Genomic DNA, 17,195 nt, shown 5'->3' on the forward strand with positions numbered 1-17,195 from the left:
TTCCATTGCCTTGTAAGGAGTTGGGTGACTCCCTGAAGCTTGGCAGCTCTGGGCCCCACCATCCCAACCTTAGCTCACCTTGGGACGACGTCTTCACCTACTACTTACACCCATCCAGCTTTTCGGTATTGATTGTTTCCGAGGAGAAAAAGGCACTCATTCCCTTAAGCCAGTTCACTAAACACATCTCCTGGAGCACCATCCTCACAGACCGTCCCCACTTCCTCCGGGTATTGTTGCATACAATACAATACCATACCATACAAATGTCCAACCCCACGCCGACCCCACCACCACCAACATCCTCATCATCAACCACATCATTCCCCTTCCCAAGGGAATACTCCTTCCCGCCCTTCTTCACCCGGCAGACCAACCTCACGACGCACCATGCGCAGCTGGTCAAGTGGGCCGCCCTCGTGGTGGCCTACTGCCGCCACTACCGCATCTTCAAGCTTGCCCTGTCAGGGACCGGCACCGTCGCTACCAACACCACCACTTCTATTACTACTACAGCGGGAGGTGATCAGCAGCAGCAGCAGCGGGACACGACCGAGCTGTTCCACAACCGGCGCATCAACAGACGGCTGAGCCTGGCCGACATCCGGGAGGTGATTGATTTCCTGCGCAAGGACGGGCGCGCCGAGTACGTCAACGGCGGTGGCGGAGGCGGCGGTGATGATGGTGGTGGTGGTGGTGGCATCGGCGGTGGTTGGGAAACGGGGGGTGCCGGGGAGGGAGGGGGCGGCGATCTGGTGTGGATATACTGGCGGACGCCCGAGGAGTGGGCTGCGCTGGTGGAGGCCTGGGTGGAAGCAACCGGCCAGAGGGGCAGTGTGATGACGCTATATGAGCTCGTAGAGGGGGATGCTACGTTGGGGGAGGGTGAGCTTTACCCTTTGCATTACCATCATCTTTCCGTTCTTTTCGACGGCCTATGTTTCCTGATGGGACCATTTGGAGAGAAAGTACTAACGAGTGGCTTGTAGAATTCCATGGGCTGGACCAGGACCTGCTGCTCAAGGCCTTGAATGTGTTGGTCAAGAGGGGCAAAGCGCAGATTTTTGGCCAGGAGGATTCTCGAGGTGTTAAATTCTTCTGATGCCATATCTCGCTAGCAGGCTAAGAGTTCCCTTGGGGGAGAAGGATGGTATAACAGCTAGGGACCTATCTCAATAGCCGGACCCCATACCATACACAGCAAAACATCAAGCAAACACTCGAACAGATGGCGTCCGGGTATCCGCACTAGTAGCCACCCACCACGAACACCAAACTCCGGCCATACGTCAACCTCACGACGACGGTGCTTGAAGCAAATGCTTCGCCGGCTCAAACACAAGCTCTTGCCGCATTGCAACCTCCAAAAGCCAATCCGGCAGAACAATCCGTGGTTCCATATGTCCCTGGCGCGCCATCTCCTCAAAGCGTGGCCACAGCTGCCTTTCTACTGGTGACGACCCTGAAAGCAGATATACGGGATCCGGGTCCGCGCCGCCGTCCTCTTCGGCCGATGTAGGCTTGATGGTGGTGCCGCCCCGGGCCCGGTAAATCTTGAAAATGGCACCGTTGGCCTCGGCAATGGTCTTGAAGGCGTCGACGCCGTTGGGGACGTCTACTGTACAGTATATTGGCACTCCCCAGAGTAGCCGGCCGCGGTTGGCCCGTGCCCGGGACACGGCCTGTTCGATGGTCACACCATACCTTGCTTCGTTTGCTTTGTCGGCGAGCAGGTGGTCCTTGATATTTGGCCGCTTGCCTGTCTCTATGCAAGCCGTGATGAAGGAGGAATTGATCACCTCAGGGCCCCTCGCGAGACACTTTAGGAACTTCATTGTCCGTATCATGTTGGGGGCGGCGAGGTAGTCGCAGGGGACATTGTCCTGTACGATCTGTATTCCGAGCGAGCGGAGTTTCCTCTGCATTTCTCGATTAGCGAGCGCATGTACTAAAATGTTATTCGGAAACTTACCCGATCAGCGTCCTCAAGCGACCTGTCCCCCACCCACCGCCTGTACCCAGTCAAGCAGATCCGCATGTCTACTTCGGGAAGAGACGTCTTCGCTCTCTTTGCTGGCCGTTTGGCCCCCGGCTCATCCTCACCATCCTCCGCACGCCCGACGGCTGGGCTGGAACTCCTCTCCGCACGCTCCTTGTCGATCTGGTCCGCGGCACGCTTGCCACCCCATACTCCGTGACCATCTTTCGCGGACCGCTTCTTTTCCTTTTCATACAGTGCAATGTCCGGTGCCAGATCATGGAGTTTGGACAGCGCCTGTGCTTTGGCGCTGCGGCTGGCGCTGCTCATGACAGACGGGGTATCGTTCTCCTTGCCAGACCGAACGTGGCGTCCCTTGTTGGCTGGAGTGGCGAAATTGCCAACTGCCGGAGTGGCTCGCGGTTTTCTGACCGACTTCTCAGGGACGGGACTCGAGTCTTCCCTTACGTTGAAATCTCGGTCCAGCCCCACACTGTAGGTATTCTTCTGGGCGATTTCATTGATCTTCCGCTTCTTCTTGGCCGTTGCAGTGAGCTTGTCCTCGCCGCCCGGATAGAACATCTCTCGGAGGGTCGGCTCGTCTAGGAAAGTTTGGCCGATCACCTCGCCCAGGTTGGTGCGCGGTGGGAAATGCCGGTATTTGGGGTTGCTGAGGGGAAGCGCTTGACAGGCGGCGTAACTCTCCTCGATCCAGAGATGATTGACTATCTCGATATTCCAATCCTTCGCCGCCTCACACTTCTCACTGTGCATGCGAGCCGTAATCAAGTGTGTGTTTTCGGCCTTCATTGTCCGTGTGTATGTCGCGCCGGCTGCAGTGATGAGATTCTCCAAGTAAATCCGTGCCTCACCTCCGTAGTTTGACAAGGAGATTCGCATGTCTTTGAAGCCAGGAATGCCGTTCCTCGGGACGGGATAATGCAGTAGCCGCCGAAAGGGGGACGTCCATTCGTTGTATACCATCAAGTGGTAAAGCCAAGCCAGGTTGCCCACATCTTTGCCGTTCTGTGCTGCGCGGATGTACTCGTCGCCGTCGCGGTACTGGCAAATGAACATATCACACTTTTCAACCGAGTGAACGACCTCGCCATCTCCCTCGGTGATCTTGTCTGTGATGGTCTTGCGTAGCATAGGGTTAATGGGTAGATCCGACGAGAGCATGACCTTCTTCTGCGCAAAGACGACCAGTTTCTCGCTTCCGTCGGTCTCATAGGGGCCATTTGGAACCGCCGAAACCGCACCCTCCAGTTGCTGGCTTGGAGGGGGAACCTTGACGGCTTCTTCCGGAGCCTTCCTGAGAATCTCCGGGTCGGGAAGAAGATAAGGCCCCTCGTCAATCCGCTTTCCCAGCCGGAAGCAGTCGTCAAACCTACAATCTATGAGATGTGAACGAAGAGACGCCAAATCCACAACCGGACTCACCAGTGAGGTAGCACAATCTTGCACTTCGGGCTCTTTTGCCTGGCCTCGACACATTTTGGATGCTCCAGGGATAAGGCGCAGATGTGGGTAGTCTGGCGCGTAAGGTCTTTTGATTCCATTCCGCCGAGTGCCATGATGGCACCCGTGATTGCTTCCTTATCTGTGTTCGGGATGTCGGCACAGGTAAGAATGACGCTCGAGAAAATCATTCTGGGATCCGGAGAGAACGGGCGGACTTGGGCGACCTTGTTCCGCGCTATGGTAGCTTTGATCCAGTCGGTTCGAACGACAGGAATCATCATGGCTTGTGCCTCGGTATACTGGTCAAAGTCGATGGTGTTTGACACGATGTGCGTAGCCTGCGGGATTCGGATCCTGCCTTTGCGGTCGGGCTCCAGAACCTCGGCGCCATGGTCCTTGACAACCTGTGAGAGCTGTGCTAGCCATTAGAGTAAAGCCCGGGGAACGGCATATCTGGTATAGACACATGCCTGCGCGATGACGGTACTCGACAACGACTTGCTTTGAACAAAGGCTATCAAGCAGGAATCGAGCAAGCCCGCCTTTTCTTGTGGATCCGACATCCTGGACGCGAAAGCAATGTGACGCGCTTGTGGTGCAAACGTTTACATGAGAGGAGAAAGATTGTAGAGATGGGGCTTGGAAACCAAATCCACGAGGAATTGAAGAGACTAAGATGCTAGCAACGCTGTCCGCTGCAGTTGGTGAGTGGGAAGGGTGAGTGCAGCTACCTTGACGGAGATACGTCCTCAGGCTGCTGCTCGTGTTTTGTGGCGAGCGAGACGCGCCTGAACAACGGCAGTGGGGACCGCGCAGACGCGCGAGGCACCCGCGCCTCACATGACGAGCCCATTTAACATCCCGGCAGACCCACTTTCCAACATCACTCGTAGCACCTCTCTTCAGTGTCATCACACCTGAACTTAGCTTTCGGGTTGAGGAATCCTGGTTGCAACTCTCAACTTTACCGTCTTGTGAAGAGAACCTGCCTCTAACTAGGTACCTTCCCGTTAACTAGTATTCCCAGCCTGTGAATATGGACGCATCATTGTCAATGTTTGCTGCACGAGCGGAGTTGGCTCGCTGACGCTCGCCCGTGGATATTTCAAGCCAACCACAGTCGAATATAGTATCTTCCTACTAACTGGAAAACCATACTCTTTTCCAACATAGCCAATTTGACAGTAACCTACTATTCAGGATATCCAACACTTACCGTTTAGGATACCCTACTTACCATTCAGGATATCCAAATTCGAACGCTTACCGTTCAAGATATCCAACGCTTACCGTTCAGGATATCCAACGCTTACCGTTCAGGATATCCAACACTTACCGTTCAGGATCATAGGTTCCACCACGTCCTTTAAACCAATCAAAAATTCGTAACAGCTATGTACGCTGTAAGCGATAGTAGTTTTTGCAGGTGCGTGAGCCCAATCACTATCAAGTTGTTAAGGGTGGTCCGTGTTCTACAGCAAATTTGTAGGTGTTGAGCTAACCACGACAACCGGGTTTTTTTGGTCTGAGCTGTCTTTTAACGTTTCAGACGTCTCGATTCAGGTGGCTGGGGTTGAGTCACGACAGCGGCTGAGAAGGACAGTGACTCAAACCTGACGTTACTGCCAACAGAGAGTAACGTTTACATGTGTCTCCGGGGGATGATACAAGCAGTTGAGGGCAAAAAGCAAACGAGTTGATCGAATCCAGGTTCGAACTGGAGACCTTCAGTGTGTTAGACTGACGTGATAACCAACTACACCATTCGACCAATCATAGGAGCGGATTCTGGTTGGAGTGAAATAAGACCCAAGGTAATTAGTGGGACCTCTCGTGTTCCTGGGAGCGACAGGGTGGTGCGCCGAGTCTATGGATAGCTTTACTGAGCGGGATGAAGTGCTGAGTGATAAGTTTTAGAGGGCTATGCGTGGGATTGTAAGGATATCTATCTAGAAGGATGGCGAAGTTGCAATTGCTCGCACATACAGCAGAGACACCCTGATGAGTTCAGGGAGTCAGGGGTAGGGGGTTTGATTTGCGAGCTATATTGTCACCAATGGATATAGCGGTTCAAAAGACAGTTCCGATAACCTGATTGTAGTACGGGAGGTATGGTACTGTATAAGCAAACAGCAGATATGATCACTTTTGAATGAAAAGGATCTCAGGTTTCAAGACCAACTCCTCCTAGCCTCATAGATTCCAAGACGATCCAAACATGAGCACGATCAGATCCAACCAGCCGCTGAGCGAGATCGGATCTCTAACCTGAGGGGATTTAACTTTGATAAAGCGTCGCGACGCTCTTCACACCTACTCCAGGAAATGCATTCCGTTCAACCAGCCTCATCCTTCATCAACATCTCGAACTCATCCCACGTACCACATCCCACGATTACAGCCGAGTTTTCCCACACCAAGTGCATCTTGAACTACCTATCCAAGACATTAGTGACTCGAGCTATTACACCTAGGTTGGTATAACACCAGTAAGAGACACTCTAATAGACTGCTCCATGTTGAATTATACTCTGTATAGTCTATTGCATTCCACAGCGTGGCCACTCGCGCACTCGCCCAGTGCATCATTTGCAGCCAAAGTACCCGGCCAAGCCGAGCTCAAGGCTCAGAAGCACAGCCGTCTAGAGAGCCAGCAGTAGCCAGACTCGCTATATACAAGCAAGCTCCAAGCGTAAGCGGAACAGACGATGCCTAACCTGTCCACACCCGCGAAGACGAGTGAACCAGACGGAATCCCCTTCACACACCACATATTATTAACAGGCCCAGGTAAGCAACGGGACACTTGTCTAACCGCAGAAGACCCTCTCGTCCGCACTATTCTTCTATTTCCTCTTTCTCGCAGCCACATTTCACCTTCAAGTCTCGCATATAGCAAGACAAGACAAGGAAAAGCAGCAATGGTGCCCCCATGCCTGTGTATCGCATTGCGCCAGCCAAAAACGGAGGTGCCGAAACGAAACCACCTGATGCGATGCACCACGGTCTATTAATCCAACCCGCTCCTCAAGAATTTTCAGCCACTAGTTCCGCCAGAACCGAACCAGCGGGAACATGCCCAGCTCCAGGTTTTGGGCCGTCTATAATGCATGTCTCCGTGTAGTTACGCATCCCACTGTGATGAATGGAGGGGTCGTCTATGCCTTGACCGAATAGTAGCGCTTGAACATGTCGTCCACCTTCTCCAGGTAGTATGTGCCGGGAGCGATGGTTGAGACATCGCCCTCGGGTGTGAAGTTCTTTTGAAGGTGGGCTTTCTTGCGGAGGTCGCACATCTAAAATTTGTTAGTTAGCAAGGTGGCCCATGAAACTCGCTTGTCGAGGTGGTATCAAGCTTACCGCATCGTACGTCTCCGGAGGCACTGCCCGCCGCGCGGCCAGTCTGTTGTTAATGTCCAGAACCTTGGCGATCTTCTCAGTGCTGCCGGTCACGCGCAACGAGAAGAAACTCGCAGCCAGACCGGAGCCGTAGCTGAACACACCTATCCGCTTGCCCTGGAGCGTAGAGCTGTCAACGAGGCTGATCAGACTGGCCAGGCCGCCGTAGACGCTGCCGCAATACATGTTGCCGCAGTTGGTGGGGACGTGGGTCGAGGGGTTGACACGCTCGGCCATGCGCTTCTTGGTAAGCGCCATAAAGGTTTTTTCAACGACCTTGTCGGTTAGCGACTTCTCATAGTCCATGTCGCGCACCTCCGGGGGCACATCAGCGAAGGCGGGGTTTTCTGGGTCGGCAAGGAAGTCGAGGTAGAGGAGGCGCGCGTACGACTTGGCTACCAACTTGCACGTGGGGGCGTGGAAAGCCATGTAATCGAAGCGATCGATAGGCGTCTTGGGCAGAGCGCCATCATGGACGCCGTTGCCATTGAGGTGGCCGTTGACGCCCTTCGTAAGCTGGGCCTCGCGCTTGTTGTAGGCGCGGTAGGCGGCGTCGAGGGCCTTTTGGTAGCAGTTGACCGAGTAGTGGCCATCGACGTAGGGGTACTCGCTGGTTAGGTCGGGCTTGTAGAAATCGTAGACGTGCTGCATGTAGCTACCCCGGAGACCGGGCTCGAAAGCGATGGGCGCATCGGGGCCAATCAGCATGGCGACGGCACCAGCGCCACCCGTGGGACGTGCATTGCCTTTTGCGTAAAGAGCGATGTCGCCAGCAACAACGATGGCATCCCGACCATCCCAAGCTGAAGACTCGATCCAATTGACGCTGTTGAACAGGGCATTCGTGCCGCCGTAGCACGCGTTGACCGTGTCGACACCCTCAATGTTGGTGTTGTCGCCAAACAACTGCATCAACACCGACTTGACCGACTTGGACTTGTCGAGAATGGTCTCGGTGCCGACCTCTAGGCGGCCGATTGAATTGGGGTCGATGTTGTAGTTCTTGAGGAGCTTGGACACGACGGTCAAGCTAAACGAGTAGATGTCTAGAATTGGCGGGGTACCCCACGCCAAATCACATCAGCCCCTGAGCACGAGACAAGGCCTGGGTTCATCAATTAACACAAACAGGACCCACCCAGCCGCCCACACACGAACGGTGGCGGCCGGATACAACCCCAGTGTGCAGAAATAAATAATGAATGAAAAGGAGACACAGAGCCAGGAAACAGTGGCAACTCCAGGAATACTGACCCTCACGATCATCGCAGAAGCTCATCTTCGTCTGGCCAAGGCCAATCGTGTACTTGCCGGTACTAACTCCATCGAACTTTTCGAGCTCGGATTGCTCCACATACTATTGCAGCTGTCAGCGATGTCGGCGCAAGCAGCATGAGGCGGCTCTGGCGTGCCAAGGGGACAACCAGACGACGCACCTGGCTGGGGAAATAAATCTCAATGGCCTTGATACCGATATTCTGAGGTCGCGAGGCCATGGTGGGCGAGCAATTGGGCGGGTTGCAAGTAAGGAATCAGGGGAGAGTGGATGTTGAGGAGCAGAAGAGACACGATCGTTCGAGGAAAGGAGGGTCTTTTGTTTTTGGAGGGGCAGATCAGTTAGCGCCTCGTCCCATGTTATTTTGGAGCCATTCACCGCCGTTTTCCCCATGCTCAAGACCCAGTTTTTCCAACATGCAGGCGTAAGGGTGTAACTGATGATGAGGTGGCAGCAGGATAACGTACATGACTGTGCTCGAGGTTAGTACACCGTCGATATCTTTGGACAGAGGGTTATACAATTTGGAAGAGCGTGAAAGGTAACGAAAAGCAGCAGGTGGGAAACGGGGAGTGACGGGGTTGAATGGAGGTTCAAATATGAATTTTTTCCCCCCTTGGAAGAGCCACCCTTGTGGCGGGAACAATTGTATAGGACGGCTCAGACAATATCAACGCACCTATGGGGTTTGGCGGGGCCAGACAAACGATGGATGATGTCTGGGGGAAGGTGTGAAAGGCAGAAAGGAGCGTGAGGATTAACGCAATAAAACACAGCTCTCCCGATTACGCTGTCGTGCCTGTTGTGCTTTTAACGTACGCGTAGCTTGTCTCCGCTGCGGGTTCGAGGATTTTTATGGTTAGGTAGGTATGTACGGATCTAATCTTTCAGGTGGAGGTTCCATGCGAGATTGATAAGAAGATAAACTCTCCACAAACAGCCCACTGGTTTGTCGGCGAGTATTTGACTTGCCTGACTTTGGACTTATGAGAGGTGTGAAATAGTCGGCGGGTTCTGGCCGCGGTCGGCTAGAACCCGCCGAAATGGCGGCAGGCGACGGGAGTGTCTGTCAATACTTCAATACATAGTGTCGATTACATACCTTGATTTATTACACTGAAGGTAGGTAATGGTTACAGTACAATACCATGCTAAATCAACAGCAGGAGATCACCATTCTTGTCTCGGTGAAAACCTATAACAGCTACAAAATCCCCAGGCGGTACAGAATAAAATCTGCCTCAACGTTCGGCAGGCTCTGATCCCCGATTGCATCCCCGAGGGTCCTCAGACAAAGAGACCGTTGTTTGTGGGACAGACTCCGAATCCGTGCATCCAGGGTCCCGATGCTCCCAAGTCCCCCACCAATTGCGGAGGAGCTCCTCCATCCCATTCGTCGCCCGCCAACGTTACCACGCTGACATGCTGCAGGAACGGGGGTTCGGGCATCGTCGTGTCGTGTCGCGGCGTGGCTGAGCGGGTGACGACTCTCGCGAACCTGTCAAGTGTCGACTGATGGGACGATGGCGGACCTCCAATCAGGGTAATCGCCGCTTATCGGCCGGCTATTCCTCTTCTTCGCCCCGAGCCGATAAACGGTCGATGGATTGATCGACTTGCCCGGATCTGGATTGGATTGGAGTTGGACATTCTCACTTCGTACGTATGTATTTACTTAAGGTACTCAGCCAACCTATGACGGGGATGGCCTGGAATCGGGTTCGGCCCCAGCAACATGGTTCTTGTATTTCGCTCGCCATCGGCTTACAAGCACAGGTCTAGAGCCTTTATCATCGGCTCAACCGTCTACTGCTAAGTAGAGTACATACAGAACAGACAAGCGTACCTAACGTCAACCAACGCCTGGTAATGCAATTGGAAGTGATATAGGAGGTTCCAGCCCTGCCCCCAACCCGTCCTCGCAGAAACAAAGTCTAACCACCAATTGCTCCCTCACGGTGTGCCATAGCCTGAATCCGCCTCCCGAGGCGTTGTGTTCTTCTGCGCGTCGAGACTGGCTCCGTTGGCCTTGTCCGTGTCAACCGTGAAAGTGGGAGGAGGATGGACCACCACCACCACCGGCTCGGCCTCGGCTGCAGGAGCAGGCGCCGGCGCAGTCGTCTTCTCTTCGGCCACGGCGGCTGCGCTTCTGCTCCGCTTCTTCGTGGCAGCCGCCTCTCGCTCCGATTCGGACTCACTACTCTCCGCTTCGGAAGACGACTCTCCATCCGAGCTCGACTCCTCACTTCCGCTTTCATCCTTCTTTCTGGATTTGGACTTCGTCGAAGAAGTCTTCCGATTTGAGCGCCTCTCCTTCTTCCCCTTCTTTTTCTTCTTCTTCTTCCCTTCCCCCTCCTCCTCTTGCGCTTTTTTCATGCTCTCCTCCTCTTCTCTCTTCGCCTGAGCTTCCTTTAGCTCTTGCTCCTTCTTCTTTTCCCTTCGCGTGTCAGCAACCCAAATCTCCGCGCCCTCGACTGCTTTTTCGGGGTTCCGCTTATGCTTGAGCAAGAACCCCTGAATTTCAGCAGGCGAGAACTCACGAGCAGGAATCTTTGAGGCAAACTCCTTGGAAAGGATGTCCACCTTGGCGATGGCCTCCTCCTTTCTCCTAACTGCCTCGGCTGCTTCCGCCTCGCGGGCTTTCTCCTCCTCGGCGGTGGGCAAGCCGGCTCGCGATTTGAAAAGCGCTCTCGAGGTACCAGGAGAGGATGTGGTGGCAGCGGGAGACGGGAATGCGCGGACTTTGTCTCCCTCCAGGGGCGCATAGATCGCTCGGAAGATGGCAGCGGTCATTTCTGCGTCGGCGAGGTCAAACTTGACAATCATGTCGACTCTGCCTGGCCGAATGAGGGCCTTGTCAAGCTTCTCAAGGTGGTTTGTCGTCATGATGAGCACACGGCCCTCCTGCGAAGCGACGCCGTCGAGAATGTTCAGCAGTCCAGACAGAGAGAGACGGCCAATAGGTTGATTGTTGTTGGTGTTGTTGTTGTTGTTGTTGCCGTTCCCCTGCCCGCGAGATTTGCTAGGCGTGGCTGTGTTGTTGGGCGCCACGTCGCTGTTGGGCACCTGATTCCCGTCTTCTCGCGTATGCGTCAAACCAGCCGTGTCAATGTCCTCCAGAAGGACGACACACCGCCGAGGCAGCTCTGAAAAGAGCGAGGCCAGGTTCTCCTCGCTGGATGTAACTGAGCTTAGACTGACAATGTAGATGCGCATTTTGAAGAAGCCCGCCAACGCCAGACTGATGGAGGATTTGCCGGTTCCCGGCGGGCCAAACAGCAGGTAGCCGCGGCGATAGGGGATGCCGCGGTTTGAGTACCAGCGCCGGGTCGCCGGGTCGAGGTAGTCGGTCACGTCGTCGATCAGGTCCTTCTTGACCTTCTCGTTGAGAATGACGGTCGAAAACGGACGGCTCGTCCTCGCCATACAGCGCTGCCAGACGGGCTCAGTCGAGCCACTCTTGGTAGTGCCGCGGTAGATGATGGTCTTGTTTTCATCGTGCTTCATGTATTCCTGCCGGGCCTCGTGTAGAAGCTCCTTCAGCACCCAGGGGTCCCGCCCAAAGCAAGAGATGGAAATCTCCTCGCGTTCGCTGGCCGTCATGAAGGCGGCGGCCTGGGTGTTTTGCGTCCGCCGGAACATGAGGAGGCGGCCCTTGTACCAGAACCAATGGCTCCCAAATGTCGGGGTATAGGCGAGCGCCCGTTTCTTCTTCTTTTCCCAGCTGGCTTGGCCGCCGCTTTCGTTGGCGCCTTCCTCATCGTCGTCGTCCTCATCTTCTCTGTATCTCCACAAGTACCACGATCGTGAGTTCAGGTTGGTGTTAACCACGAAACGGCGGGCGCCCTGGGAAAAGCGTTGCTTGGACACCCAGGCCATCACCATGTTGTAGATCTCGTCGTCTACGCGAATGTCGACCACCGACATGAGGTACGACTGGACGATGTCCCAGACGTAGTCGCTGAAATAACGCCAGACAAAGACCAGGCCGCCGAGGAGCATGACCAAGGGGATATAGATGTTCAAGTCGATATGGAGATACTTTTCCACGGCGGTAGAGAGGACAGAAATCCCCGGGAAAAAGAAGTCGAGGATTGCATTCTGGGGAGCGACGGTTGCAAACCCAGCCCCTGAGGACAATGGCAAGGGAGGCAGTTCGTCCATGGTCACGGCGCTAAACAAGCCAGATACGGAGTAGTCGATTCGATGAGCGAGCAAGGCGGGGACTCGGATGGAACGAGTCGAGAAGTGAGGAAACTGATTTAGGATCCGGCTCGAACGTCTCAGGTGGAAAGGGAGGGGGGTTGCTTTGGTTTTTATGCTTGCGCAGCACAAGGCAGACCACGGGTGGAGAGGGTGAGACAGCTCAGATTGTCTTGTCTCGTGTGTTCTGAAGTGCTGACTATCACAGGAACCCTGCCAGCAGCTGCTAACTGGCCGACTATCTGAGTAATACCTGGAACATAAATAATCTGTCCTCGATCTCCGCTCCAAGGCAGCAGCACGGCAGATGTTGGCGCTAGAGATGAGGCATCCAAGCCTGAGTGGCTGTTGATGAACGGTCACAGCCTTGGTCAAACCTCAAGTTCATCGGCCTACCCGGTTCAGGTCTGCTGTCCCAGGACACCTTGGGATGGTTGCATACGCCTGCGGCCCCTACCACTGGCATGCTGAACTTCTAAATGTTTATCCAGCCACAGTCTCACCAACTTTTTGTTATGCGTATCTGCAGTGGGTTGCCGATACACTGAGATCGTGCAGAGCAACAAGGCAACCTATGGGAGGAGGAAACCAGCTAAGCCTCACCCGCAGTGCGTCATCGGGGGTGATTGGCCGCTGAGACGGACGACGGGACCCCGGGGCGGCGGCCGATAGTGATCCACTTCCCCGGGCCGCCACAGGTCGGTTGACTGAGGACAAAATCCATTCATTCCTCTTGCTGCTCGCCGGGACCCGACCCTTCGGCCGAGTGACTCTTCCGTGGCAAAATTATTGGTGGAGAGTGCAAGTGCTGGGAGAGCAGTGGGGGGAATTTGGCCTATCACTCGAGTCACTGTATTCCCGTCCTTTCAAGTTCATATAATTACCTTCCTAGCGATATTATTAGACATTCCTGTTTGTTCTCGAAATCGGCTGGTTTGACCGCACCGTACCGGGTTGCTGATGTTGCCAACTTGGGAGACCTCTTGAAATAGTTTGGTACTTGTAGATGCCCACGTCCGGTGAAATGCGTCCGGGGCCACCCGACAGCATCAGCCAATTGAACTCTGTGAAGCCTGGAATGGAGAGTGCATTCAGAAATGTTGTCAGCAGCCACAGCCCTCTCCGTTGCTACCGCTCGGCGCACATTGCTGAGCGGAGGACATTGCATAATACAAGCGGGCCGAGAGTTGTGCGCCTCCTCGTCTGTCTTGGTCAGAATCTGCATAGATTATGACTAGTTAAGGCAAGTAGATATTGTAGTCGCATCCTTCAGGCTTCAAGGTGGGCAGCAGGTTGAGTAGGAGCAGGGTTCAGTATGTATGTCTTTTACAAACCGCAGAATCTTTTGTGTTGCAGACTGTTACCTAGTTGATCCCTATCAACAACTACATAAGAGGACAGAGCGAGGGCTCATTGAGACTCCATCCATCCGTCGTCGTATCAACCTCAAATTTTGGCGCATCAAAATCGCACTCAGATGCAAGAACAGAACTCAGAGGAGTGCTGCTTTGTTCCACAAGGCTGCCTCTTTCATGCTGTCCGTCCGGATTAGAATTTAGGTCACATGCCTCAATGAGGCGCAGCTTCTGTTTGAGTTAACGGACGAGCGGGAATGCCCCGCCTTAACCCCGCCATCAAGGAAGCTCTCAAGTCTCAACGACCGCCGTCATGTTCCTCCTGTTACCTTGAGTTGCCCTTGAGACGAGAGCGAATAAGGCAGAGAGACATGACCTCCTCCGGCGTGAACTCCTCCGGCGTGAAGCACAATGCGAATCACTTACTGAATCTACGACCGACGAAAGCGGCATGTCAAAGGTACGCTTTCTGGTGAGTCATCAGTGGCGCGCAGATACCGTCGGGGCCCGTGAGAGGGGACGACCCAAAGCACCATGCAAGCGCCGTGATGAGTTGAAGCTGCAGCAAGGCGCCAAAGCAAGCAGACGACGAAGCAGGGTTAGGGTTGTCCATAACTTATCTCCGAGGCCGTCAAGCACCCAAAGTGCCATATGGTATCAGCGGGCCTCATTAATTCGATCACAAATTGGATATGTAGCTTTCTGCGAGCTGATTATTGATAATCATGACAGTTGTTCAGTGCTGAAACCGTACCTAATATACCAAAATCTTTGGGCTGCCGTTGCCCAACGGATTGTGGAGCTCAAGCACGATGCCAAAAGCTCTTAGGAGAGTTAACTTGGGCCGAAGCACAGAAGTCATGTCTCATTATGTGCCACTCATCAAGAAGAGAGGAACAGTCGTGTTCCATTGAACGCCTTGCCCACAAGCAAGCTGCCCACCTCCCGCTGCTTTTACCCTGAAACTGCCAACGTATGTCTTGGAAAACTTGGTATTCCAGCGAAAAAAAAGAACCAATCCGTCCTGTGGCCCGGACTGGAGACTCTGTAATGCGCCCTTGCCGCGCGAAAAGTCTGTTGGTATTGGTACAGAAAATTGGAATGTCCTGGACGTTCCTTCCATTCACCTAAACGCCGTAAACGCCTGCGCCGTAACGTCGTACAATCATGATCACCGCACTCACCCTGCAGCTTTCCAGCTCGCGAGCTCTGCGGCTTAGCCGTCAACAAACACCTGGATTCCGGCACTGTCGGGCACGAAGTGGCCTCCAGGCGGTGGTGGCGGGGGCGTAGCTGCTGGTCCCATCGGTGGGGGAGGCGGAACGAATTCAGGGTGGACGTGTGGCGGATACATGCCACCGTAGACAGGCTGGAACGCTCCCGGAGGAGGGCCGGGAGGATGGCCCGGCGGAGGCATCATGCCTGGATGCGGGAAACCGGCCTGTGGGGGCCCATAGTCATCGTAGCTGTTGACGCTCTCGTCATCGTCGTCATCGTCGCTTTCGTCTTGAACAGTTGCGTGTCTCGGCCAGGTACCTGTGGGAGGGCGCTGGGATGCGCGGGAGGATCTACCTTGCTTCCGAGACTTCCGCTTCTTATGTTTTGGTTCTGCGGACGTTTCCATGTAGTAGTCATCGTACCAGTACGGCGTGGTCGATTCGACCAGATAGACGTCGCTCCTTCCGCTGGCCCAGGAGAAGACGGAACCAGAACCAGTGCTCCCCGTTTCAATATCGTCGTCGTTGTAGTAGACCCGGACACTCTTGACCCTCGTTGGGTTCCGACCGCTGAAGTAGAGCAGAGCATTGACAGCGGCCGTCTTGGGGAGACGGCGCTCCCTGTACTGGCCCCTAGAGCTCGAGCCCGAGCTCGAACTGCGGGAGCTGACAGACATTGTTTCGTGGAGAGTTGGCAGGTATAAAGGCGACCTGAATAAAACCCAACCTACGGCCCTGGCCTAGGTGGCTGTAGCGGTAGAGAGTGACCGGGGAACCCTTGACCCACTCGGATGGGTCAACAGAGTGGTAGAAGTGACCGAGGGGTCGACTATTGCCACCAACTGTGATTGCGAAGCAAATTCAAGGCAAGAGCCGAGGATCAAGGTTGGAAGAGTTTGTAAGGAAGACACAGAGGGCCAGGAAGAAGACGGGCACAGCCCTGATATAGGGACTGGGCAGACGCCAGAATACCGGGAGACTTACCATGGAGATGAGAATACACTCAGGGGAGAGATGCGCACGGTGCGCGTCTGGCTGCTGTGGTTGTTCTGCAGCAGTCGGGCAAAGCGTCACGTCCAAGTCTGCATGCAGTCGTGCATGGTTTCACTCCCAAACTGGGCCAGGACCGACAAGACGAGGAGGCATCTGGCAATAGCACATGAGGCTTGCGCACCGTGGTATTTGGAGCTCCGTCTTGGAGTCCCGTACCAGATGCATTCATTCGTCCCAGCGTCTCGGAGCCTCACTTAACGAAGGTCACGGATCGGACAACTTTGTGGGTGTTTGGCGTATAAACCGGGCGGAAATTGATTGGTCGTCCATCGCTCAGGACCCGCCATATTCAGTAAGCCACGCGCCCTGCTTTCAAGAGGAGGTCAAGGACACTGCAGTCGCTAGCTGCATACACGCAGATACCCGCGTGCAACCTTGTTCGATCTCTTCCGCTTCTGATGACATTCGGCGGTCAGAGTGCAGCTGCTGAGTATTGAATGGAGCCACGAAGAGAGGATGAGGAAAAGAAAGAAGTGCCATCTTGCAAGGTATAACCATGGTGCCTGACGGGCACCGCCGGACAGGTCAGGCTGCTGAGGTTAGGTATCGAACGGATTCATGAATATGACCAAAAAGAAATTGAAGATTCACGGCTCTCAATGGGGGGTTTGAAAAGGACAGGTGGGGCATGGACATAATTACCGTGATAATTCTGTACGGTATTGTTACGTAATTACAGTAATACCTGGAGAAGGAGCGGGGCAATCCAGGTAGTCAGAGCGACAGCCAAATCGAGAAACATCTCGCAGCCTCATGACAAAGACTTGGCAAATTATAACAAGGCTCATGGACCAAAGTGAGGCTGCAACAGAACATCAAACAATCAGAGAGTGTTCGATGGCTATGTTCTAGGCGTTGAGATGGTGTGAAGATGGGACCAAACAAGCATCGACGAGGCGGCTCCTCGATGGTTCCTCTCCAGTCATTTTTTTCGGCGCGATGCCCGAAGCGCGGGCATGAAAGCGTGGGGTAAGAAGAATGGGCAGTAAAAGAAGGGTAGAATAAACGTTGGTACAGTATAGTACCGCTGTTCCGCGTTAGGCTACAGTACAATTCAATATATAAGGTACATAAGGTATCTTCTCGAGTAACCACGGCACCTTTCCTCATGCGGGAGTACGGTCGGTCTCTATCAGGGCTTGTGGTGACCGGATTGCTGCAGATGCTTCCCAGCACAGCCGCTTCTTTTTGTGTTTGAGCGAGCCGAGCGAGCCGATTAATTGAATTGGATCACGATTGTCGACTTTCCC

General features: G+C 54.2%; 5 protein-coding genes and 1 non-coding gene across 6 annotated transcripts; 1 reads left to right on the plus strand and 5 right to left on the minus strand.

Annotated features, from left to right (window-relative positions):
• Positions 1–266: 266 nt before the first annotated feature.
• Positions 267–1,102, plus strand: N656DRAFT_711717 (vacuolar protein-sorting-associated protein 25; the record flags this gene model as incomplete). The annotated part of the gene is made up of 3 exons (XM_064811759.1): positions 267–660; positions 742–885; positions 990–1,102. The coding sequence occupies 3 exons, from the start codon at positions 267–269 to the stop codon at positions 1,100–1,102; spliced, it is 651 nt and encodes a 216-aa protein (XP_064668870.1).
• On the minus strand, positions 1,079–4,256 carry N656DRAFT_780549 (BRCT domain-containing protein). Its single transcript, XM_064815402.1, has 4 exons — positions 3,913–4,256; positions 3,422–3,855; positions 1,973–3,368; positions 1,079–1,919 (listed from the first exon to the last, which is right to left on the minus strand). The coding sequence occupies exons 1-4, from the start codon at positions 4,003–4,005 to the stop codon at positions 1,296–1,298; spliced, it is 2,547 nt and encodes an 848-aa protein (XP_064668871.1). The 5' UTR covers positions 4,006–4,256; the 3' UTR covers positions 1,079–1,295.
• An 883-nt stretch (positions 4,257–5,139) lies between these two features.
• N656DRAFT_t94 lies at positions 5,140–5,213 on the minus strand. Its single transcript has one exon. It is a non-coding gene; the product is annotated as a tRNA-Val (tRNA).
• Positions 5,214–6,600: 1,387 nt separating this feature from the next.
• On the minus strand, positions 6,601–8,337 carry N656DRAFT_711809 (hydroxymethylglutaryl-CoA synthase; the record flags this gene model as incomplete). Its single annotated transcript, XM_064811765.1, has 4 exons — positions 6,601–6,738; positions 6,803–7,887; positions 8,096–8,198; positions 8,278–8,337. The coding sequence occupies 4 exons, from the start codon at positions 8,335–8,337 to the stop codon at positions 6,601–6,603; spliced, it is 1,386 nt and encodes a 461-aa protein (XP_064668872.1).
• Positions 8,338–10,070: 1,733 nt separating this feature from the next.
• Positions 10,071–12,281, minus strand: N656DRAFT_769404 (uncharacterized protein; the record flags this gene model as incomplete). Its single annotated transcript, XM_064813703.1, has 1 exon — positions 10,071–12,281. The coding sequence occupies one exon, from the start codon at positions 12,279–12,281 to the stop codon at positions 10,071–10,073; it is 2,211 nt and encodes a 736-aa protein (XP_064668873.1).
• Positions 12,282–14,669: 2,388 nt separating this feature from the next.
• N656DRAFT_153575 (uncharacterized protein) lies at positions 14,670–15,737 on the minus strand. Its single transcript, XM_064808677.1, has 2 exons — positions 14,860–15,737; positions 14,670–14,802 (listed from the first exon to the last, which is right to left on the minus strand). The coding sequence occupies exon 1, from the start codon at positions 15,567–15,569 to the stop codon at positions 14,892–14,894; it is 678 nt and encodes a 225-aa protein (XP_064668874.1). The 5' UTR covers positions 15,570–15,737; the 3' UTR covers positions 14,670–14,802; positions 14,860–14,891.
• Between the last annotated feature and the right edge of the window lie 1,458 nt (positions 15,738–17,195).

Source organism: Canariomyces notabilis (assembly GCF_033297395.1).
Source record: "Canariomyces notabilis strain CBS 508.74 unplaced genomic scaffold N656scaffold_15, whole genome shotgun sequence".
NCBI classification, from domain to species: Eukaryota; Fungi; Ascomycota; class Sordariomycetes; order Sordariales; family Chaetomiaceae; genus Canariomyces; species Canariomyces notabilis.